The following is a 14756-nucleotide window of genomic DNA, read 5'->3' as shown; positions in this document are numbered from 1 at the left end:
GAACCAAAAAAGAGCAACTGAGAGCAACCACACTGAGAAAGGAAATCACACATAAACGCAAACTCTCCTGCAGGCTCCCTCACGCTGCTGGGCAGTCTGGAGGCCTGGACAGGGTGGTGGCTGGCAAGAGCCACCTGCTCTCATCTCTGAGGGTGTGGCCAGGCAGGACCTGGGACAGAAAAGGGCGGCCCGGGGATGCCACAATGCATCCACAGAGGGCCACCGAGCCACAAGCCTGCCTCACGGTCCAGTTGTCAGGCCCCTGAGGGAGCCTAAGGGGACCCAGAGCTCACTCGCACCCACTCCTCAGCTGGTGACAGAGCCAGGGCCCCACCTTCCCAATGGAGGCAAGTGTGGAGGGTGGAGCAGGTGTGATTGATAACTGCACTGAGGCCACACACACTCATCCCTCTCAACCCACAGCCCAGTGTTCGTTCTAAAACAAGGGACAGTCCAATCGGAAGGAGAGGTCTGGCCTGTTCAATCTAGTCCTGCATTATACAGATGGGGAAACTGAGCCCCAAGGGGACTTGCTCAGGCCACAGGAAGGCAGCACTCACACCCAGACAGTCAGCCCTGACCAGGTCTGGCTGCCCCAACAGCCAAGAGCTCCAGGCTTGGACGCCCACCATGGAGTGACCAGTACCTCTGAACGCCTCCAGCAGGTGCTTCCCCATGTACCAGCACGCAGTTTCGAAGTTGGGAAACTGAGTCAGGCTGCCCAGTTTCAACCTCCTTTCCACTTCATATGCTCTAGAAGCCACCAAAGAGCAGTTCTCAGTGCACTGACCATCAAGCAGGCGATGCTGGGAGTCAATCCAAGCCCCAGATACACCAGCTCAGGCCTCCCCACTGGGCCCTGCATAGCTGAGGAGGACCAGGGGACAACTGCCCTGGTGGCTGCAGGCCTTGGGGCCCATGAGAGTTCTGTCAGTGCCCAAGAAGAGAAGGTAGCAGCCTTTTAAGCAACTCCAACCCCATCAAGGGCAACTACAACCGTCCAGCAGCCAGGTCCCTTGAGGAGCCGGCCTGCACGAACCCAGAGCCCACCTCCTCCTTCCCTCCACATCACAAAGAGGCCCACCGAGGCTGACGGTCATGTCCAGGCCACCCACAGGCGGGCTGTGCCAGGACTCAGCCCAAGGCGTCCAGCACCGACCCAGCTAGAGGGAGGACGCTGCTCTGCAGAGCCCGAGGGCAGACAGCGCGGCAGGTACTACCTCATCTGCATCTCCACGCTCAGGCTGTGGAGGAAATGTCCCGCGAAGGCTAGGCAGTCCACAGGGGTGAGCGTGGCGTAGATCCAGCCTGGGAGAGAGACGGGAGTGGCTGGTGCCCCACCTTGCTCCCATGAACGGGCTTCTCATGGCTCCAGATCAGGGAGCAGCGGAGACCAGCATAGGCCTTTCCCGGCCCAGCCCAGGCTCCAGCTCCTGCCCGCCTATACCTTGGTGCCCTGTCCACCTCTGCGGCTTCACTAGCAGCCTGGGGCCTCCCTGGGAGAAGCTCTCTGGCTCTGGCCCAACCCCAGCCTCCATGGAAGGGGGTCGGGGGAGAGGCTGTGTCTGAGACGGCACAGACTAGTCAGTCCAGCCCTGCGCAGACTGGGAAACCGAGGCCCAGAGCTGAGGGGACTCACTCAGGCCACTTGAGGGGGCAGTACTCAGACAGAGAGAGGAAGCCCCAGCCTGTGTCCAGCTACCTGGCCTCCCAACCACACTCAGGAGCAGGAGACAAGGCTGGGGCAGCTGCATCGCTGCTGGGACTGGTCCCCAGGTTATCCTCGGAGACAGAGCCTGGGCCAGACCCTGGGAAATCCACAACTCTTTCCTAAATAGCTGTGACTATGAGGAAGCCAACAGAGGGAGGAGGGACCCAGAGATTACAGAAGATTCTGAGGCTTTAAATCATTAAAATATGAGGGCCTGAGTTTGATACTTATTTAAAATGGAAAAAAAAAAAAAAAAAAAAACCAACCCTCTAAAACGATTTAAAAATCTGAACACCAACTGGCTATTTGATGATACCAGGGAATTGCTGTTAATTGTTCATTTTTTTGAGGTGTGAGAACAGTATTGCAGCTATGTTACTTTAGAAGGAAAGGAGCCCTTCAGAAATAGTGGAATATTTAATGAAACAGAGCAATGTCTGGGATTTGTTCTAACGTCATCTAGGGGCACACAGTGAGTGGCTCGTGACGGGCTTTCTCCTTCAGCACAGACTCAAAATGTCCCCTACTATTGCCTTAATTAGCAGCTGGCGCCCTCCTCCCTCACTGTCTCTGATGTTGTGGCTGCTGTCTCCACACAAGGCTCTCTGAGCTTGGTCTCCAGCTGTGGGCTCGGTCATAGTGAGCCCAGCCAGGATGTGAAGGCGGGTGACTGGCTGCGCAGCTCCAAGGTGGCCTCAGTGGAGAGGAGTGCCGATGCTGACCAGACAACACAAGCCCCATTGCTGGCCCCTCTGCAGGGACTGGGTGGGGTGGCGGTAAGCTCCAGACAAGGGAGCTGCCCAGTTTCATCCTCCTTTCCACTTCATATACTCTGGACAAGGGAGCAGGCATGCCAGGGATGCCGAAGAGACCCCATGGTGGGGACACGGTCCACGGGACAGGGCAGTAAGCTTGATGAGAGCCAGCAAGCCCTAGGACATGGTCCCCAAAGCTGCCTGCACTCACCTGAGGGGATGAAGAGGGTCTGGCCCTGCTTGACGATGCACTTGTAGCATTTGTCGACCTGGTCGGCAAAGAACATCTCGCTGTGGTTAGAGGCAGACCGCCAGCGCTCATACAGGGAGATGTTGGCCGAGGCCGGCCTGATGAGATAGAAGGTCTTCTCCCCCTGCCAAGAGAGCCTGTTGGCAGAGCCGCCCATACCGGGATGTGGGGGTTGGGGGTGCAAGTGACAGGTCCTAACGTGAAAAGTACCCTACCCAGGTCCACGACTCCTGCCTGCAACACTGAGGGCAGAGGTGCTTTGCAATTCGGAAATGTGCGTGTTGAAGGTTCTGGGTATCTGGGCTCTCCGCACAGTTAAGAGCTAAAGCCCAGAATCCCACATTACATTGTTTTGAGGCACTACAAATGGTGTGGGTGCCCAGGCTGCAAATAAAGCTGCAACTGACTGTCAAAAGCATTCCAGGTAGCTCCACTCTTGAGAGCCACTTGGATCTCAGGCTGGGTCAAATGATGCCAGTGTGTCCCAGGCAGTCTTATGGCAGGCCCCAGGAGGGGTTCTGCACCAGGAGCAGCGAGACCCTTGTCTTACTGCAATGGGGTCAAGGCAGGTTCTGAGGATGCCCCAGTGACTTCCTCAAGGCCTCCCAGAGGTGGCATCAGCACGTGCACCTGCCCGCCCCCAGCTCCAGCTCCAGCTGGTCTGGAGAAGCTCAGTTAGCAGCTGGGGGAGCCCACAGCTTAGGGTTTCCTTTGTTTCTGTTGCTATTTACGTCTCATTTTTCTTCTGGCTTCCCTCTCTCAGCCTCGATGATGAGGCTCCTAGCCTTCCCTGCCCACTCAGATGCCCCTATCCTGCCCACTGGCTCCTGTGCGGGGCCCTGGCTATGGCTGGCCCCTCTTCCAGGAAGTCTTTGCAACACCCCCCTTTCTCCTCTAAGTGCATGGTCACCCAGTGGCCTCACCCAATTGTTAACGAGTCTGAATCCCATCAGAACAAGGAGACACTCATGTGGTTCTCTGGTCCCACATGCAACCCTGCCCCTCTACCCAGAAATGTCTCCAGAGGCCTCCTGTCCCAGGGATGGACAGTCCACGGGCCCTCTGGGGAGTGGCATCCTGGCCACAGTCAGGGCTTGTGGGGACTGCAGACAATCTTGCAGATGGGTCATGGCCATGGCAAGGAAGAGGTGCCCCGAGGGGCGTGGCTCACCTTGAGCACGTGGTACCAGGCAGAGGCGCCCCCAGAGTCGATGTGGAAGTCGGTATAACTGTCCTTCACGCAGATCAGGCAGTACTTGGTCACTTTGGGCTTGGCCAGCAATGCATCATCTGGCCAGTAGTTTTCTACCCATGACAGTTTCTTCACAATGTCAGGTGGCTCCACGAAGCTGGACATTCTGGGGGTGGGAGAGGAAGGTGGTGAGGGAACCTGGGACTCCCTTTTGTATTTCCCCTGGAGTGGGAAACATGTTCTGTGAGGCACGTCCCACGCTCCCTCACCACCTGCAGGCCACAGGTCACAGCTCCCATTTCACAGAGGAGCAAACAGGATCACAGAGGGCAGAACAAGCCCAGGCACTGGCTGTGGCCCTGGCAGGAGACTGGGTCTGGCGCTGGCCTCCACCCCCAGAAGATAATGAGAAGGCCCCAAAACCATCTACCCCTGAGAGGGAACCTCCTTTCCTGGGAACTGGGAAGCGAGTCTTTCCAGACTGGCCACGTGCATGTGCTGTGGCGCACTGGGCTAAAGCGTAGATATCATTTCTCACACTCAGCCCAGGTGCCTCTGGCGTCACCTGGATAACAGCCACTGCTCTCCAGAGCTGACAACAGGGCGCCTACGACCCCTGGCCACGTCATGTCACTGTCAAATCCAGCCAACTCATATCCAGGGAAGATAGGGAGATGCAGAGGCAGCCTTCAATTCAATGACATGTCACTGTCCTGGATAAAACGTGTTAAATTTCATCAAAAACGTCAAACTAGGCTGGGCACGGTGGCTCACGTCTGTAATCTCAGCACTTTGGGAGGCCGAGGTAGGCGGACCATGAACTCAGGTGTTTGAGACCAGCCTGGCCAACATGGTGAAACACTGTCTCTACTAAAAATATAAAAACTAGCTGGGCATGGTGGCATGCCTGTAATCCCAGCTACTTGGGAGGCTGAGGCAGGAGAATCACTTGAACCCAGGAGGCAGAGGTTACAGTGAGCCAAAATCACCCCATTGCCCTCCAGCCTGGGCAACAGAGCAAGACTCCATCTCAAAAAAAAAAAAAAAAAAAAAAGTCAAGCTCAACAGCACCTGTGCAGTGACATTTCAGCTGCCACTAAGAACCAGATCTGGGAGTTCTTGCTGTCTCCAGGAAGACAGGGTCTGTCATGTCTCTGTCATCCCATCTGCAAGTGCTGTTTTCTCTACTCAAAGGCCACACCAACCTGGACAAGTTGTCCCTGGACAAGACTGTCACAAATCACAAGCACAGTCCTGCCGCCCCAATCCCACCAGCCTCAGTCACAGACCTCACCTTTAAATCTCCAGCACGTTCCAAACTAGCACCCTTCTCCATCCCCTAGGAGTCCTCATTGCCCCCATTCATACCCACTGCCAACCTCTGAAACCTCAGCAGTCTGGGCACATCACCACCCACAGGAGAGGGTTCCCTGCCACAAGGGCCCTCATGACCCATCTCCAGCCATGTCCTTCAAACACCACACACCACAGGGGGCCAGGCTGTCCCTGCCTCCCACCACACCCTCAAACGTCCTTCTTTCCCTTGCTTGGCCTGTTTAGGTGCAGGCCACACCTTTCTCTGAGTTGGGGGGGGAGGTCCTCAAAGCCCCCATGGACACGCAAGGCCACCATGAGCAAGAGTCCAGATGTGACATGTATCTGAATTACCAGCAGTGAGAACATCACCCTAGACCTGCCACAGAGCAGGCATCTCTCCGGTCTGGGGGTACATTGGTCACTGTGGGCCCCCCTGAGGCAGCAGGCCCCAAGAGCTACCCCAGACAGCCCATGGTGTCAGGCTTGACCTTACCTGCTTGGCCAACATCCTTGGGGACAGACTTAACGATGAAGCAGAGCCCACTCCATGGCCCCAACCCAAGCCCATGTGAAGGCTCTGGTAGGTAAGTGCCCAACAAAAGTTGCAAACAATCCCCTAATGGTCCATGGACTGGGCCAGTGGAAACAGGAGGCAAAGGGATGGCCCTGAAAGGCCCAACAGAAAACCACAGGCCAAAGTACCATCTCTCCCTAGCTCCATAACCTAGACATCTCTCTGTGAGAACCCCTCAACCCAGGCAGGGCAGTAAATTAAGTTGATGGAGACATGACTCAGTTATGTTGTTTGGTACCAAAGCAATACATACCACTTTCTCTGGTACCATAACGCACTCCATTTCCCTTTCTGTCTTTGCTGTTAGGAAGCTCAACCAAACTGAATGCCCATTACCTTTTTTTTTTTTTTTTAATTTTTAAAATAAAGACAGGATCCTGCTTTGTTGCCCAGGCTGGTTGCAAACTCCTGGCCTCCAGTGATCCTCCTGCCTCAGCCTCCCAAAGTCTTGGGATTACAGGCATGAGCCACCAGGCACAGCCATGTTACCTTTTTGTGGCTCTTGGCATAGTTTTGTATTCTCTTTCTTGGTTTTAGATAATTCTTTTGTTTCTCCCTACCTGCCCCTTTGCACGCGTTATGTGCTTTCAGGAAGTAGGCATGACGGAAATGATGAAGACTGAAGCCATCCTTAGCTACCCGTGCCTTACGGTGAGTGAGTGTTCCGAATCTTTCCCAGGGGCCAGCTGGAGGGCAGAGGTGATGTGATGGAGAGGGGGTAAGGGGTGGATCCAGGGCAGGCACCGACCACACCCGAGCTGGCAGCCTGGGGGGAGAACAAGGTCAGAGCCACAAAGTGTGGGGCTAGCAGCTCTGCCACCAGGAAGCCAGGCTGGTGTAGGTCAGCCCTGACAGAGGATGCCCCACCCAGTGACCACAGGGCTGATGACAACTAGCGCCAGGAACTCAGGGGGACCGGGCCAACCAAGGCGTATCTGTGTGGGGCCTGCCTTGCCCGGAAAGCAGGGAGGCAGGTCACAGCAGCCGCCCCTGCAGGATCTCATGTGTGTGAGTGTAGGCGTCTACACGGGTGTGTGCAGGTGTTGGTAACTGTGCCAGGGATGTGGGTGTTAGGAGTATGAGTGTGCCAGTGAGTTAGTATCTCAGTATGTCAGGGATGTGCGTGTCATAAGCGTGTCATGAGTCTATTGTTGTGTTTGAGTGTGTCAGTGTCTGTGTATGAGTGTGCCCACAAGTGTGTCCATGAATGCCCGTGGGTGAGTGTATCGCATGTCCATGTCATGTGAGTGTGTCGGTGTGTTGTGAACGTGTCACAGGTGTGTTGGCAAGGGTGTCCACGTGTGAGTGTACCCTGTGTTGAGTGCTGTGTGTCCATGTGTCTGCTAGTGTGTCGTGTCTATGAATGTGTCATGAGTACGTCCATGGGCGAGTGTTGGTGTGTTGTGAATGTGTCATGAGTGTGTTGGCGAGTGTGTCCGTGAGTGTGAGTGTACCATGTGTTGGTGAGTGCTGAGTGTGTGTCATGTGTGTCCATGTGTCTGCTAGTGTGTCATGTCTATGAATGTGTCATGAGTACATCCATGAGTATTGGTGTGTTGTGTCACGAGTGTGTTGACAAATGTGTCCATGAGTGTGACTGCACCACACGTTGGTGTCTGTGAGTAGCTATGAGTGTGTCATGACTGCAGGTGTGTGACATATCTATGGGTAAGCATGTCATGGGTATGTCCATGAGCGAATATGAGGGTTAGAGTGTCATGAATGTCTCATGCATTGGAGTGTCCATGAGTCAGTGTGAGTGTCATGAGTGTGTCCACGAGTGGGTGTCATGAGTGTTGGTGTGTCCATGAGTAAGCATGAATGTTGTGTCCAGAAGTGGGTGTGTCATAGATGTGTCTGAGTGTGTCATGAGTGTGTGCATTCTGGAAAAAACTACACACTGTTACCAATGGTTCTCTCTGAGGAGTGGGATGGGTAGGGCCAAGACCAGAGGAGGCTTTGCCTTTTTGCTCCTTATTTTTGTTTGAATTGTTCTCAATACATCACCTTCATACTTTAAAAGAGAAACAGTCAGCTGTGGGCCAGCCTTATTAAAAAAAAAAAACGGAAAAAAGGAAAAAATTTAAAAGAGAGAGAGAAACAGGAAAAATCAGTGTGTGCCATGTGCAGTATTCCAGACTCTGATACCTTCGACCTGTGCTTCTCAGGCGACTACCAAGGATGGCACAGCACCCCTGCCCCAACCCCAGCCCCCACACCCCCAGGGTGGAAGCACTCACCGGGTGTCGGAGAACTCGAGGTTGGTGACGTTGAGGACCCGCTTGCGGTTGGTGCTGTAGTAATAGTCCACAAACTCCTTCAGCTTCATCTTGCAGTCCTTCTGCTTGGTGACATCTGTCACATCCACACTCCGCTCCGGCCCTGGGGAAGTGACAGGAGGAGCTTGAGCACCCTGGGAAGGTGGCACAGCCTCCCTGAGGCCAGGACATGTGGAGTGGACACACACCCTTGGCTGCCCTCACACACAGCAGGAGCTGCCAGGGGCTGGATGCGGAGGCTCTAGGTGCCAACGTCGAGCTTCACCCGCCTGCTTTTCCCCTGGCTCAACTCTGACCACTCTTCCTCTGACCTGGTGATGCTGTGAGGCGGCCAGGTCACAGGCCTCAGCGACGGTGGCCAGATTAGCAAATAAAAACACAGGATGCCTGGCCTGCCTGAATTTCAGATGAACAGCAAATACATTTTAGTGTATGTTCCAAGTAATTCGTGAGACATACCTGCATTTTAAAAATTAAGCTATCAAAACCCCTGCATTTCTAGGGCACCAATTCATTACTCTGAGAATTGGCAAACTGATAAAGGGAAAAGCCTTTTCTGTAGTTGACAAAGAAAAGTTCAGGATAACCAGATGAGCTGAGGAGGAAAATTTCTTTATAAAAGACTCATGACTGATAGAGGGAGGAGGAGGACAGAATTGCCAGTCGCCCTTTGCAATAGTTCTCCATGGCTGCTCTGACCACAAACTGCAAGGCCATGGGATTAGTGTGGACAGATGAGGCGGGTGCCGGGGCCACTGGCCTTGTCTGCATCACTGCAAGAGTGTGGCCAGGCACAACAGGCCTCCCCACAGATGAAAGCACTCCCACCCAGAGGGAGTCCTACCAAAAACCTGAAGGCAAGTCAAGCAAGCCTCTAACCATGAGTTTATAGGAAACACCCGGGACAGAGGGACCCGCTCAGCAACACCACTGGGGACGCTGGCAACCAAATCCTAGATGTGGGACATTCTGCAGGACCAACATGGCCCTCTCTCCAACAAACCAACAGGACAGAAGGAAATGGGGCTGTCAGAAGAAAACAGACTTCAGGGACACAAAAACCAAATGCAATGTGGGGTTCTCATTTGGATTCCACAGCCTAATGTAAAAAGGCACTTTTGAGGCAACTGGGAAGAATTAAACTGGGTCTTATGCGCCACCAAGGAATTACTGTTAATATTATCGAGTGCGATGATGGAATTGTGATTATATATTTTTTAAATTGTCTGCTAGAGCTATGTACTAGAATTTTTATGGGTAAAATGATGTATGTAAAAAGAATTTTTTTTTTTTTTTTTTGAGATGAAATCTCATTCTGTTGCCCAGGCTGGAGTGCAGTGGCACGATCATGGCTCACTGCAACCTCCACTTCCCGGATTCAAGCGATTCTTCTGCCTCAGCCTCCCGAGGAGCTGGGACTACAGGTGCCACCACCACACCTGGCTAATTTCTGTATTTTTAGTAGAGATGGGGTTTTGCCATGTTGGCCAGGCTGGTCTCGAACTCCTGGCCTTAAGAAATCCACCCATCTCAGCCTCCTAAAGTGCTGGGATTACAGGTGTGAGCTACCATGCCTGATCAGAATTCCTTTTAAAATACTACAAAGAGAACAAAAAAGTGGGGAAACAGAAAACTGGCTGAAAGCTGGTGGCTTTTGTTTCCTGTACTGAGTGCATGAGGGCTTACTGTTTCTCTAATTTTGTGTGTGTTTAAAAAGTTCCATCATAAAAAAAAAATTAAGAGGAAAAAGAAAGACATAGAAGCAATACAAACGACGAACCATCTCCTCCCTGCTTCTGCAGGGACAGCTGTGGAGGGAACATGGCCAGGGGACAAACCAGGCCCCACCCGCATGATTAGGTGAGCCCAGGGCCTTGGTGGCAGGGCAGGACCCAGCTCTCAGAGCTGTGGAAGGGAGGAAATTAGCTCCTACATGGGAAGAGCTTAGAAAAATGCCTGGCACTGGGCAGGCCCTCACTATGTATTAGCTGTTATCCTCTGTGCACCATGCCAGGGTCTGGGAAGGTGAGAAAGAGCACTGGCCTGGCGAGCATGAACATTACAGTTGGGGTACACAAGCCTGCCTGACCAGCATTGTGCAGCAAGACAGAAACAGCCCACCTGATGGCCATGGCCCCCTCTCAGGCAAACCTGCAGTAAAGCCGAGCACAGGCGAGACCAGGGGCTGGATCCCGGCTCAGGGCAGCATCAGCCACAGAGCTAGTGCCACAGCTCCAACTATGTCCAGCCTGCCCTCCTCCTCAGTAAGAACCCCACAGAATCAGCCCCTTTGCATGGACACCCAACACCCTCATCGCAGGTCCCGGGACGAGCACTTTCTAGCCCCTCTTCCGAGATGTCTGACAGCTACCAGGGTGCTCACTCTTCCTCTTCACGACGAGTTTGGGAGCCCAGTCTCGGTAGCCCCAGGGTGGCCATGTGGCTCCAGAGAAAAGCCGTGGCCCCAGCTCCCTGCTGAAATTGAACTTGATGGCCTCCTTGTGGGTGCCCCTATGTGCCCAGAGGCTTGTACAGGTGACCTCATTTCACCTCCAGCACACACCCCACGAGGAGTGCACAGAGGAAGAGAGTGAGCCTCAGAGTGGTGGGGCCAGTCGTCTCGGAAGCCCCAGCACTGAGAGGCCAGTGTGCCTGCCTGCCCACCTTCTGTCCTGGGGGTTTGCCCGTTCAGGGTTTCTCCTCCTCGTGCCGGCCACCTAGGCATCCCCCATGAGCACCTTGAAGCCCTGCAACCATGTGGGCCTCCATGCTTGGCCATGTGGCCACTGGCCTGTCAGGGTCACTGCTAGGTGTGCTGGCCTCTCCCTGCCACTGCCTCTTGAATGGCACCCCCACAGGTGCTTCCTCTACCCACAAGTGCCCATCTAACCCCAGTAGCTCTGGAGCTGCAAGGGGACATGAAATGGGCGCTGCTGATGGCAATGGCACTGGCTAGAACCCAGACGGAATCCAGACGAGGAGGAGATTCTGGTGCCGTGGGGGCAGGTCATAGTGCAGATGAGGAAGGCCAGGCCCCCAAATCAGGCAGCCAGGATGGGAACATGGGCCCGCACCACCAGGGCCTCCCAGGCATGGCGGTGTCAGATAGCACCCACAGTAATGCAATTCATAGCCGCCAGAATCAAAGGGTCTCCCAGACCAGCCCCTACTTTGCAGTCAGAGTATCTGGGAGGGCAAGGGACCTGCCAGGTCGTATGTCATCTCAGTGGGACGCAGGGTCTGATCTAAGAGCGCTGGGAACAGAGTATGGTGAGCCTTGAGGCTCCACTGCTCACGGCACACACGGACACAGCCAGGGCGCGGGGAAGCAGCATGCACAGTGGTGGGTGTCCCAGTACTCCCAGCTCCAGCCCCAGAGCACTGTGAAGGGGATGGCGCTTACCCACGTAGTTCTCGACGTCACTGACATAGAACGTGGGGGCCGGGACAGCCAGACCCAGCCCGTCTTTCTTAGGGACGAGGATGGGCTCGGTGAAGCCGTGCTCCTCCATGTAGCCCAGCGTGAGCTGACTTCCTGGCACACGGGCCACCACGTCTTCAGCACTGCAGGGAAGCACAGGTCAGAGGCCACATTGGGCCCGAGGCCTCCTGCACCGGGACAGGTGTGGACAGGGCCTCAGCGCTGGAAAGGCGAGCCTGGGTCTGGCCACCCACCTCCCACAGCCACAGGAGGAGGCCTGGTCTTGGTGCCACACATGGGACCATAGAGCAGCCAGGGCAGATGCTGTGCTGACTCCGGAACCCCACTGTTTCAGGGAGCAGGGACACGGGGTCTCACACGTGTCACATACAAATGTCAAGAGGTGACAAGGGCCTGTCCTTCCCAACAAGACAGAGAGGCAGGAGGTGCCTGGGCCTAAGCAAGGTCGCTCCCCAACCACCGGCAACCGGGCTGACCCATAGGTGAGGACGGGGGCAGCTCCTCCACTGCACCTCCCATGCACCCCTTCTCGGCTAGGTGCCTCCCCACGGCAGGGCCACTGAATCACAGCTCAGGAACAAAAGCCACTAAGACGGCTCTGATATTGGGAAGGCCTTAGACAAAGCCATGTGGAGAGGACAGGGGTGAAAACCAGGTCTCCTGTCTCTCTCTCGCCCTGCCTAGCCTGTCCCCACATTCCTGCCCAGAGGAAGCAGCAGAGGGGCAGGGCCAGGAGGAGGCCCCTGGCTGGCAAGGATGAATGGCATGTGCGGTGTCAGCCCAAGGACTCGGACAAGAGCATCCTGTCCTGGCCTGCTCCCTACTAGACATGGCCACCACCACAGGGCCAGAGGCAGATGAGACGGGCCCACAGGCAAAGGGGACAAATGACCTTGGCAGAGCATTGACACACCCTAGGAATGCTCCCAGGGACATGAGGCCCAGGGGAAGTGTGTGGTCTGCCCAGGGCCATACAGCTGGACCCAGAGCCCTCAGCCCCAGCCCACGCCCCAGGCTGCCTCCTGCTCCTTGAGAGGCCCCTGGGCAGCTGTGGTCCACAGGGCCCGCTAGAACAGCCTCTGTTTGGTGACCCTGGGGACATGCTTCTATGGGATGGGCACAGTTGTGAGCAGTGCTTGGGAGGAAGACAGCGGGGAACAGGGGAAAAAGCACCCAGCAAGACAGGGCCGAGGGGAGGAGTGCACCACCCGAGGCCTCTGACGTGGACAGACAGTGGCAGGTGTGGGAATGACAGGAGCCGCAGCTGGAGGGCTCCCGCTGCACACCAGAAGCACTGGGAGCCGCCAGAATTCTTTGCACACCAGGAGCACTAGGAGCTGCCGGAATTCTTTTTTTTTTTTTTTTTTTGAGACGGAGTTTCTCTCTTGTTGCCCAGCCTGGAGTGCAATGGCGTGATCTTGGCTCACCGCAACCTCTGCCTCCCAGGTTTTAAGCAATTCTCCTGCCTCAGCCTCCTGAGTAGCTGGGATTACAGGCATGTGCCACCATGCCTGGCTAATTTTGTACTTTTAGTAGAGACAGGGTTTCGCCATGTTGGTCAGGCTGGTCTCGAACTCCTGACCTCAGGTGATCCACCCACCTCAGCCTTCCAAAGTGCTGGGATTACAGGCGTGAGCCATGGCGCCCAGCCGAACCTCTGTAATTCTAAGCAGGGCAGTGGTGTAGTCTGCGGGTTGTCCATTGCTGTGTGGACAGTGGCCTGCAGCAGGGCAGAGTGGGGGCACAGAGAGCATCAGGAGGCTCAGGGCACCATGCCTGGACTAGGGGGCAGGGAAAGGGCCAAGGGGGTTCAGGAGATCAGTAAGTCTGGTGATAGCTGAGAAAGTGGGAGGGAACAGGAAGAGGCAAATACGGACGGCCAGGAGACTGTTGCGAGTGGTGGGGGCAGAGGCGGAGCCATTTACAGAGGGCCCACGGTGGAGGGGCAGGAGCTGGGGACAGGGACAGATCTGATCTGGGGACACATGTGGTCTAAGATACATGTCAGATTCTCCAGGGACGTGCCAGTTGGATAGACAGGCCACAAGCTCAGAAGAGCTAAAGAGGCTGTGGAGCTGAGTCCCCAGAAATGCCTCAAGGAGAGCAGTTAACAGGACAGGAAGCAGGCAGGTGGGAGGAAATCCATCCCCAACAAAGGACAGGACTTCAAGGATGGATAGGGCTGCAGTGTCTAATTTTGCCAAGAGGGCAGTTAAGATCAGAACTGAAGAATGCCCACTGGCTTTGACCACATGAGAATAGCGTTAAGGATAAACCAGAGGGACTAGACGATGAGGAAGAAGAAAGAATGTGTACAGGCAACCATGTGAGAAGCTCGAGGCATACAGACCATGCAAAGGAAGCTCTGAAAGCAACGGGGAAGACCTCCCATCCACCTGGGCCACAGGCAGAAAATTGTCCTTGATGAATCCCAATGCCAACGTCCTAGCAGTAAGAGTTCCAAACTCGCACTACACCCATCGGTTGGGAACCCCAAACTGGATTTGGAACTAATCTTGTGAAAACCATAAGACCTTAGCAAAAGGCAAACACAAACCGTCTTGTAGGTGGACAGCAGCCAAGGACATACTAGTCCCAATGGAATGTGACCCCTCTGAAGCACCATGCCCCACAGAAGGAGGTGAATCACCAAGAGGGTCAGTCAACAGACACACCAGTCAAAAGAGATCACCAGAACTGAGGATAATAGAACAACTGAAAAGAGATTTGAAAATAAATATACTCAACACATTCAGAAGGAAATCAAGAGGATGCGGCAAGGCACAGGGATGTATTAAAAAAGAAAAAAGACCAGGCAACATTGAAAAGGAAATTTATAGAAATTTTAGAAATAAAAAATATGATGATCAAAATTTTTAAACTCAATGGATGCACTAAACAGATGGCTGAAAAAATAGTAAATTTGAAGAAAAATTTTTAAATGAATCAGAGAATACAGAAGAAACGCTACTAAAGGAGAAAACAGAGTATTTTTCAGAATTGACATGTGACTCTCCAAATTAAAGGGGCTTACTGAGTTCTAAGCAGAATAAACAAAAACAAATGTACATCTAGAGGCAATATCGTACACTCATGTACTGAGTACATCAAACCATATAAAGAAACAGCAACTAGACTAACAACAGATATCTCATTAGCAAGAGATGTCAAGACAATAAAATACCTTTCAAAGAATTAAAGAAAAACAGCTTTCACTCTAGAACTTTAGATCCATT

General features: G+C 54.0%; 1 protein-coding gene across 2 annotated transcripts in view; it reads right to left on the bottom strand.

Moving 5' to 3' along the window:
- PHF2 (PHD finger protein 2) overlaps positions 1–14756 on the bottom strand; it is a 105695-nt gene that overhangs the window by 21740 nt on the left and 69199 nt on the right. For both annotated transcript variants that reach the window (XM_024252632.3, XM_024252631.3), the window contains exons 4-9: positions 11482–11642; positions 8040–8181; positions 3888–4074; positions 2678–2840; positions 1221–1308; positions 647–753 (exon numbers count right to left, since the gene is read on the bottom strand). In XM_024252632.3, the coding sequence (XP_024108400.3) occupies positions 647–753; positions 1221–1308; positions 2678–2840; positions 3888–4074; positions 8040–8181; positions 11482–11642 (848 nt within the window). The remainder of the gene's footprint in view (positions 1–646; positions 754–1220; positions 1309–2677; positions 2841–3887; positions 4075–8039; positions 8182–11481; positions 11643–14756) is intronic.

Source organism: Pongo abelii, chromosome 13 (assembly GCF_028885655.2).
Source record: "Pongo abelii isolate AG06213 chromosome 13, NHGRI_mPonAbe1-v2.0_pri, whole genome shotgun sequence".
NCBI classification, from domain to species: domain Eukaryota; kingdom Metazoa; phylum Chordata; class Mammalia; order Primates; family Hominidae; genus Pongo; species Pongo abelii.
The sequence above is the reverse complement of the archived record's forward strand: the minus strand, read 5'-3'. Positions and strand labels throughout refer to the sequence as shown.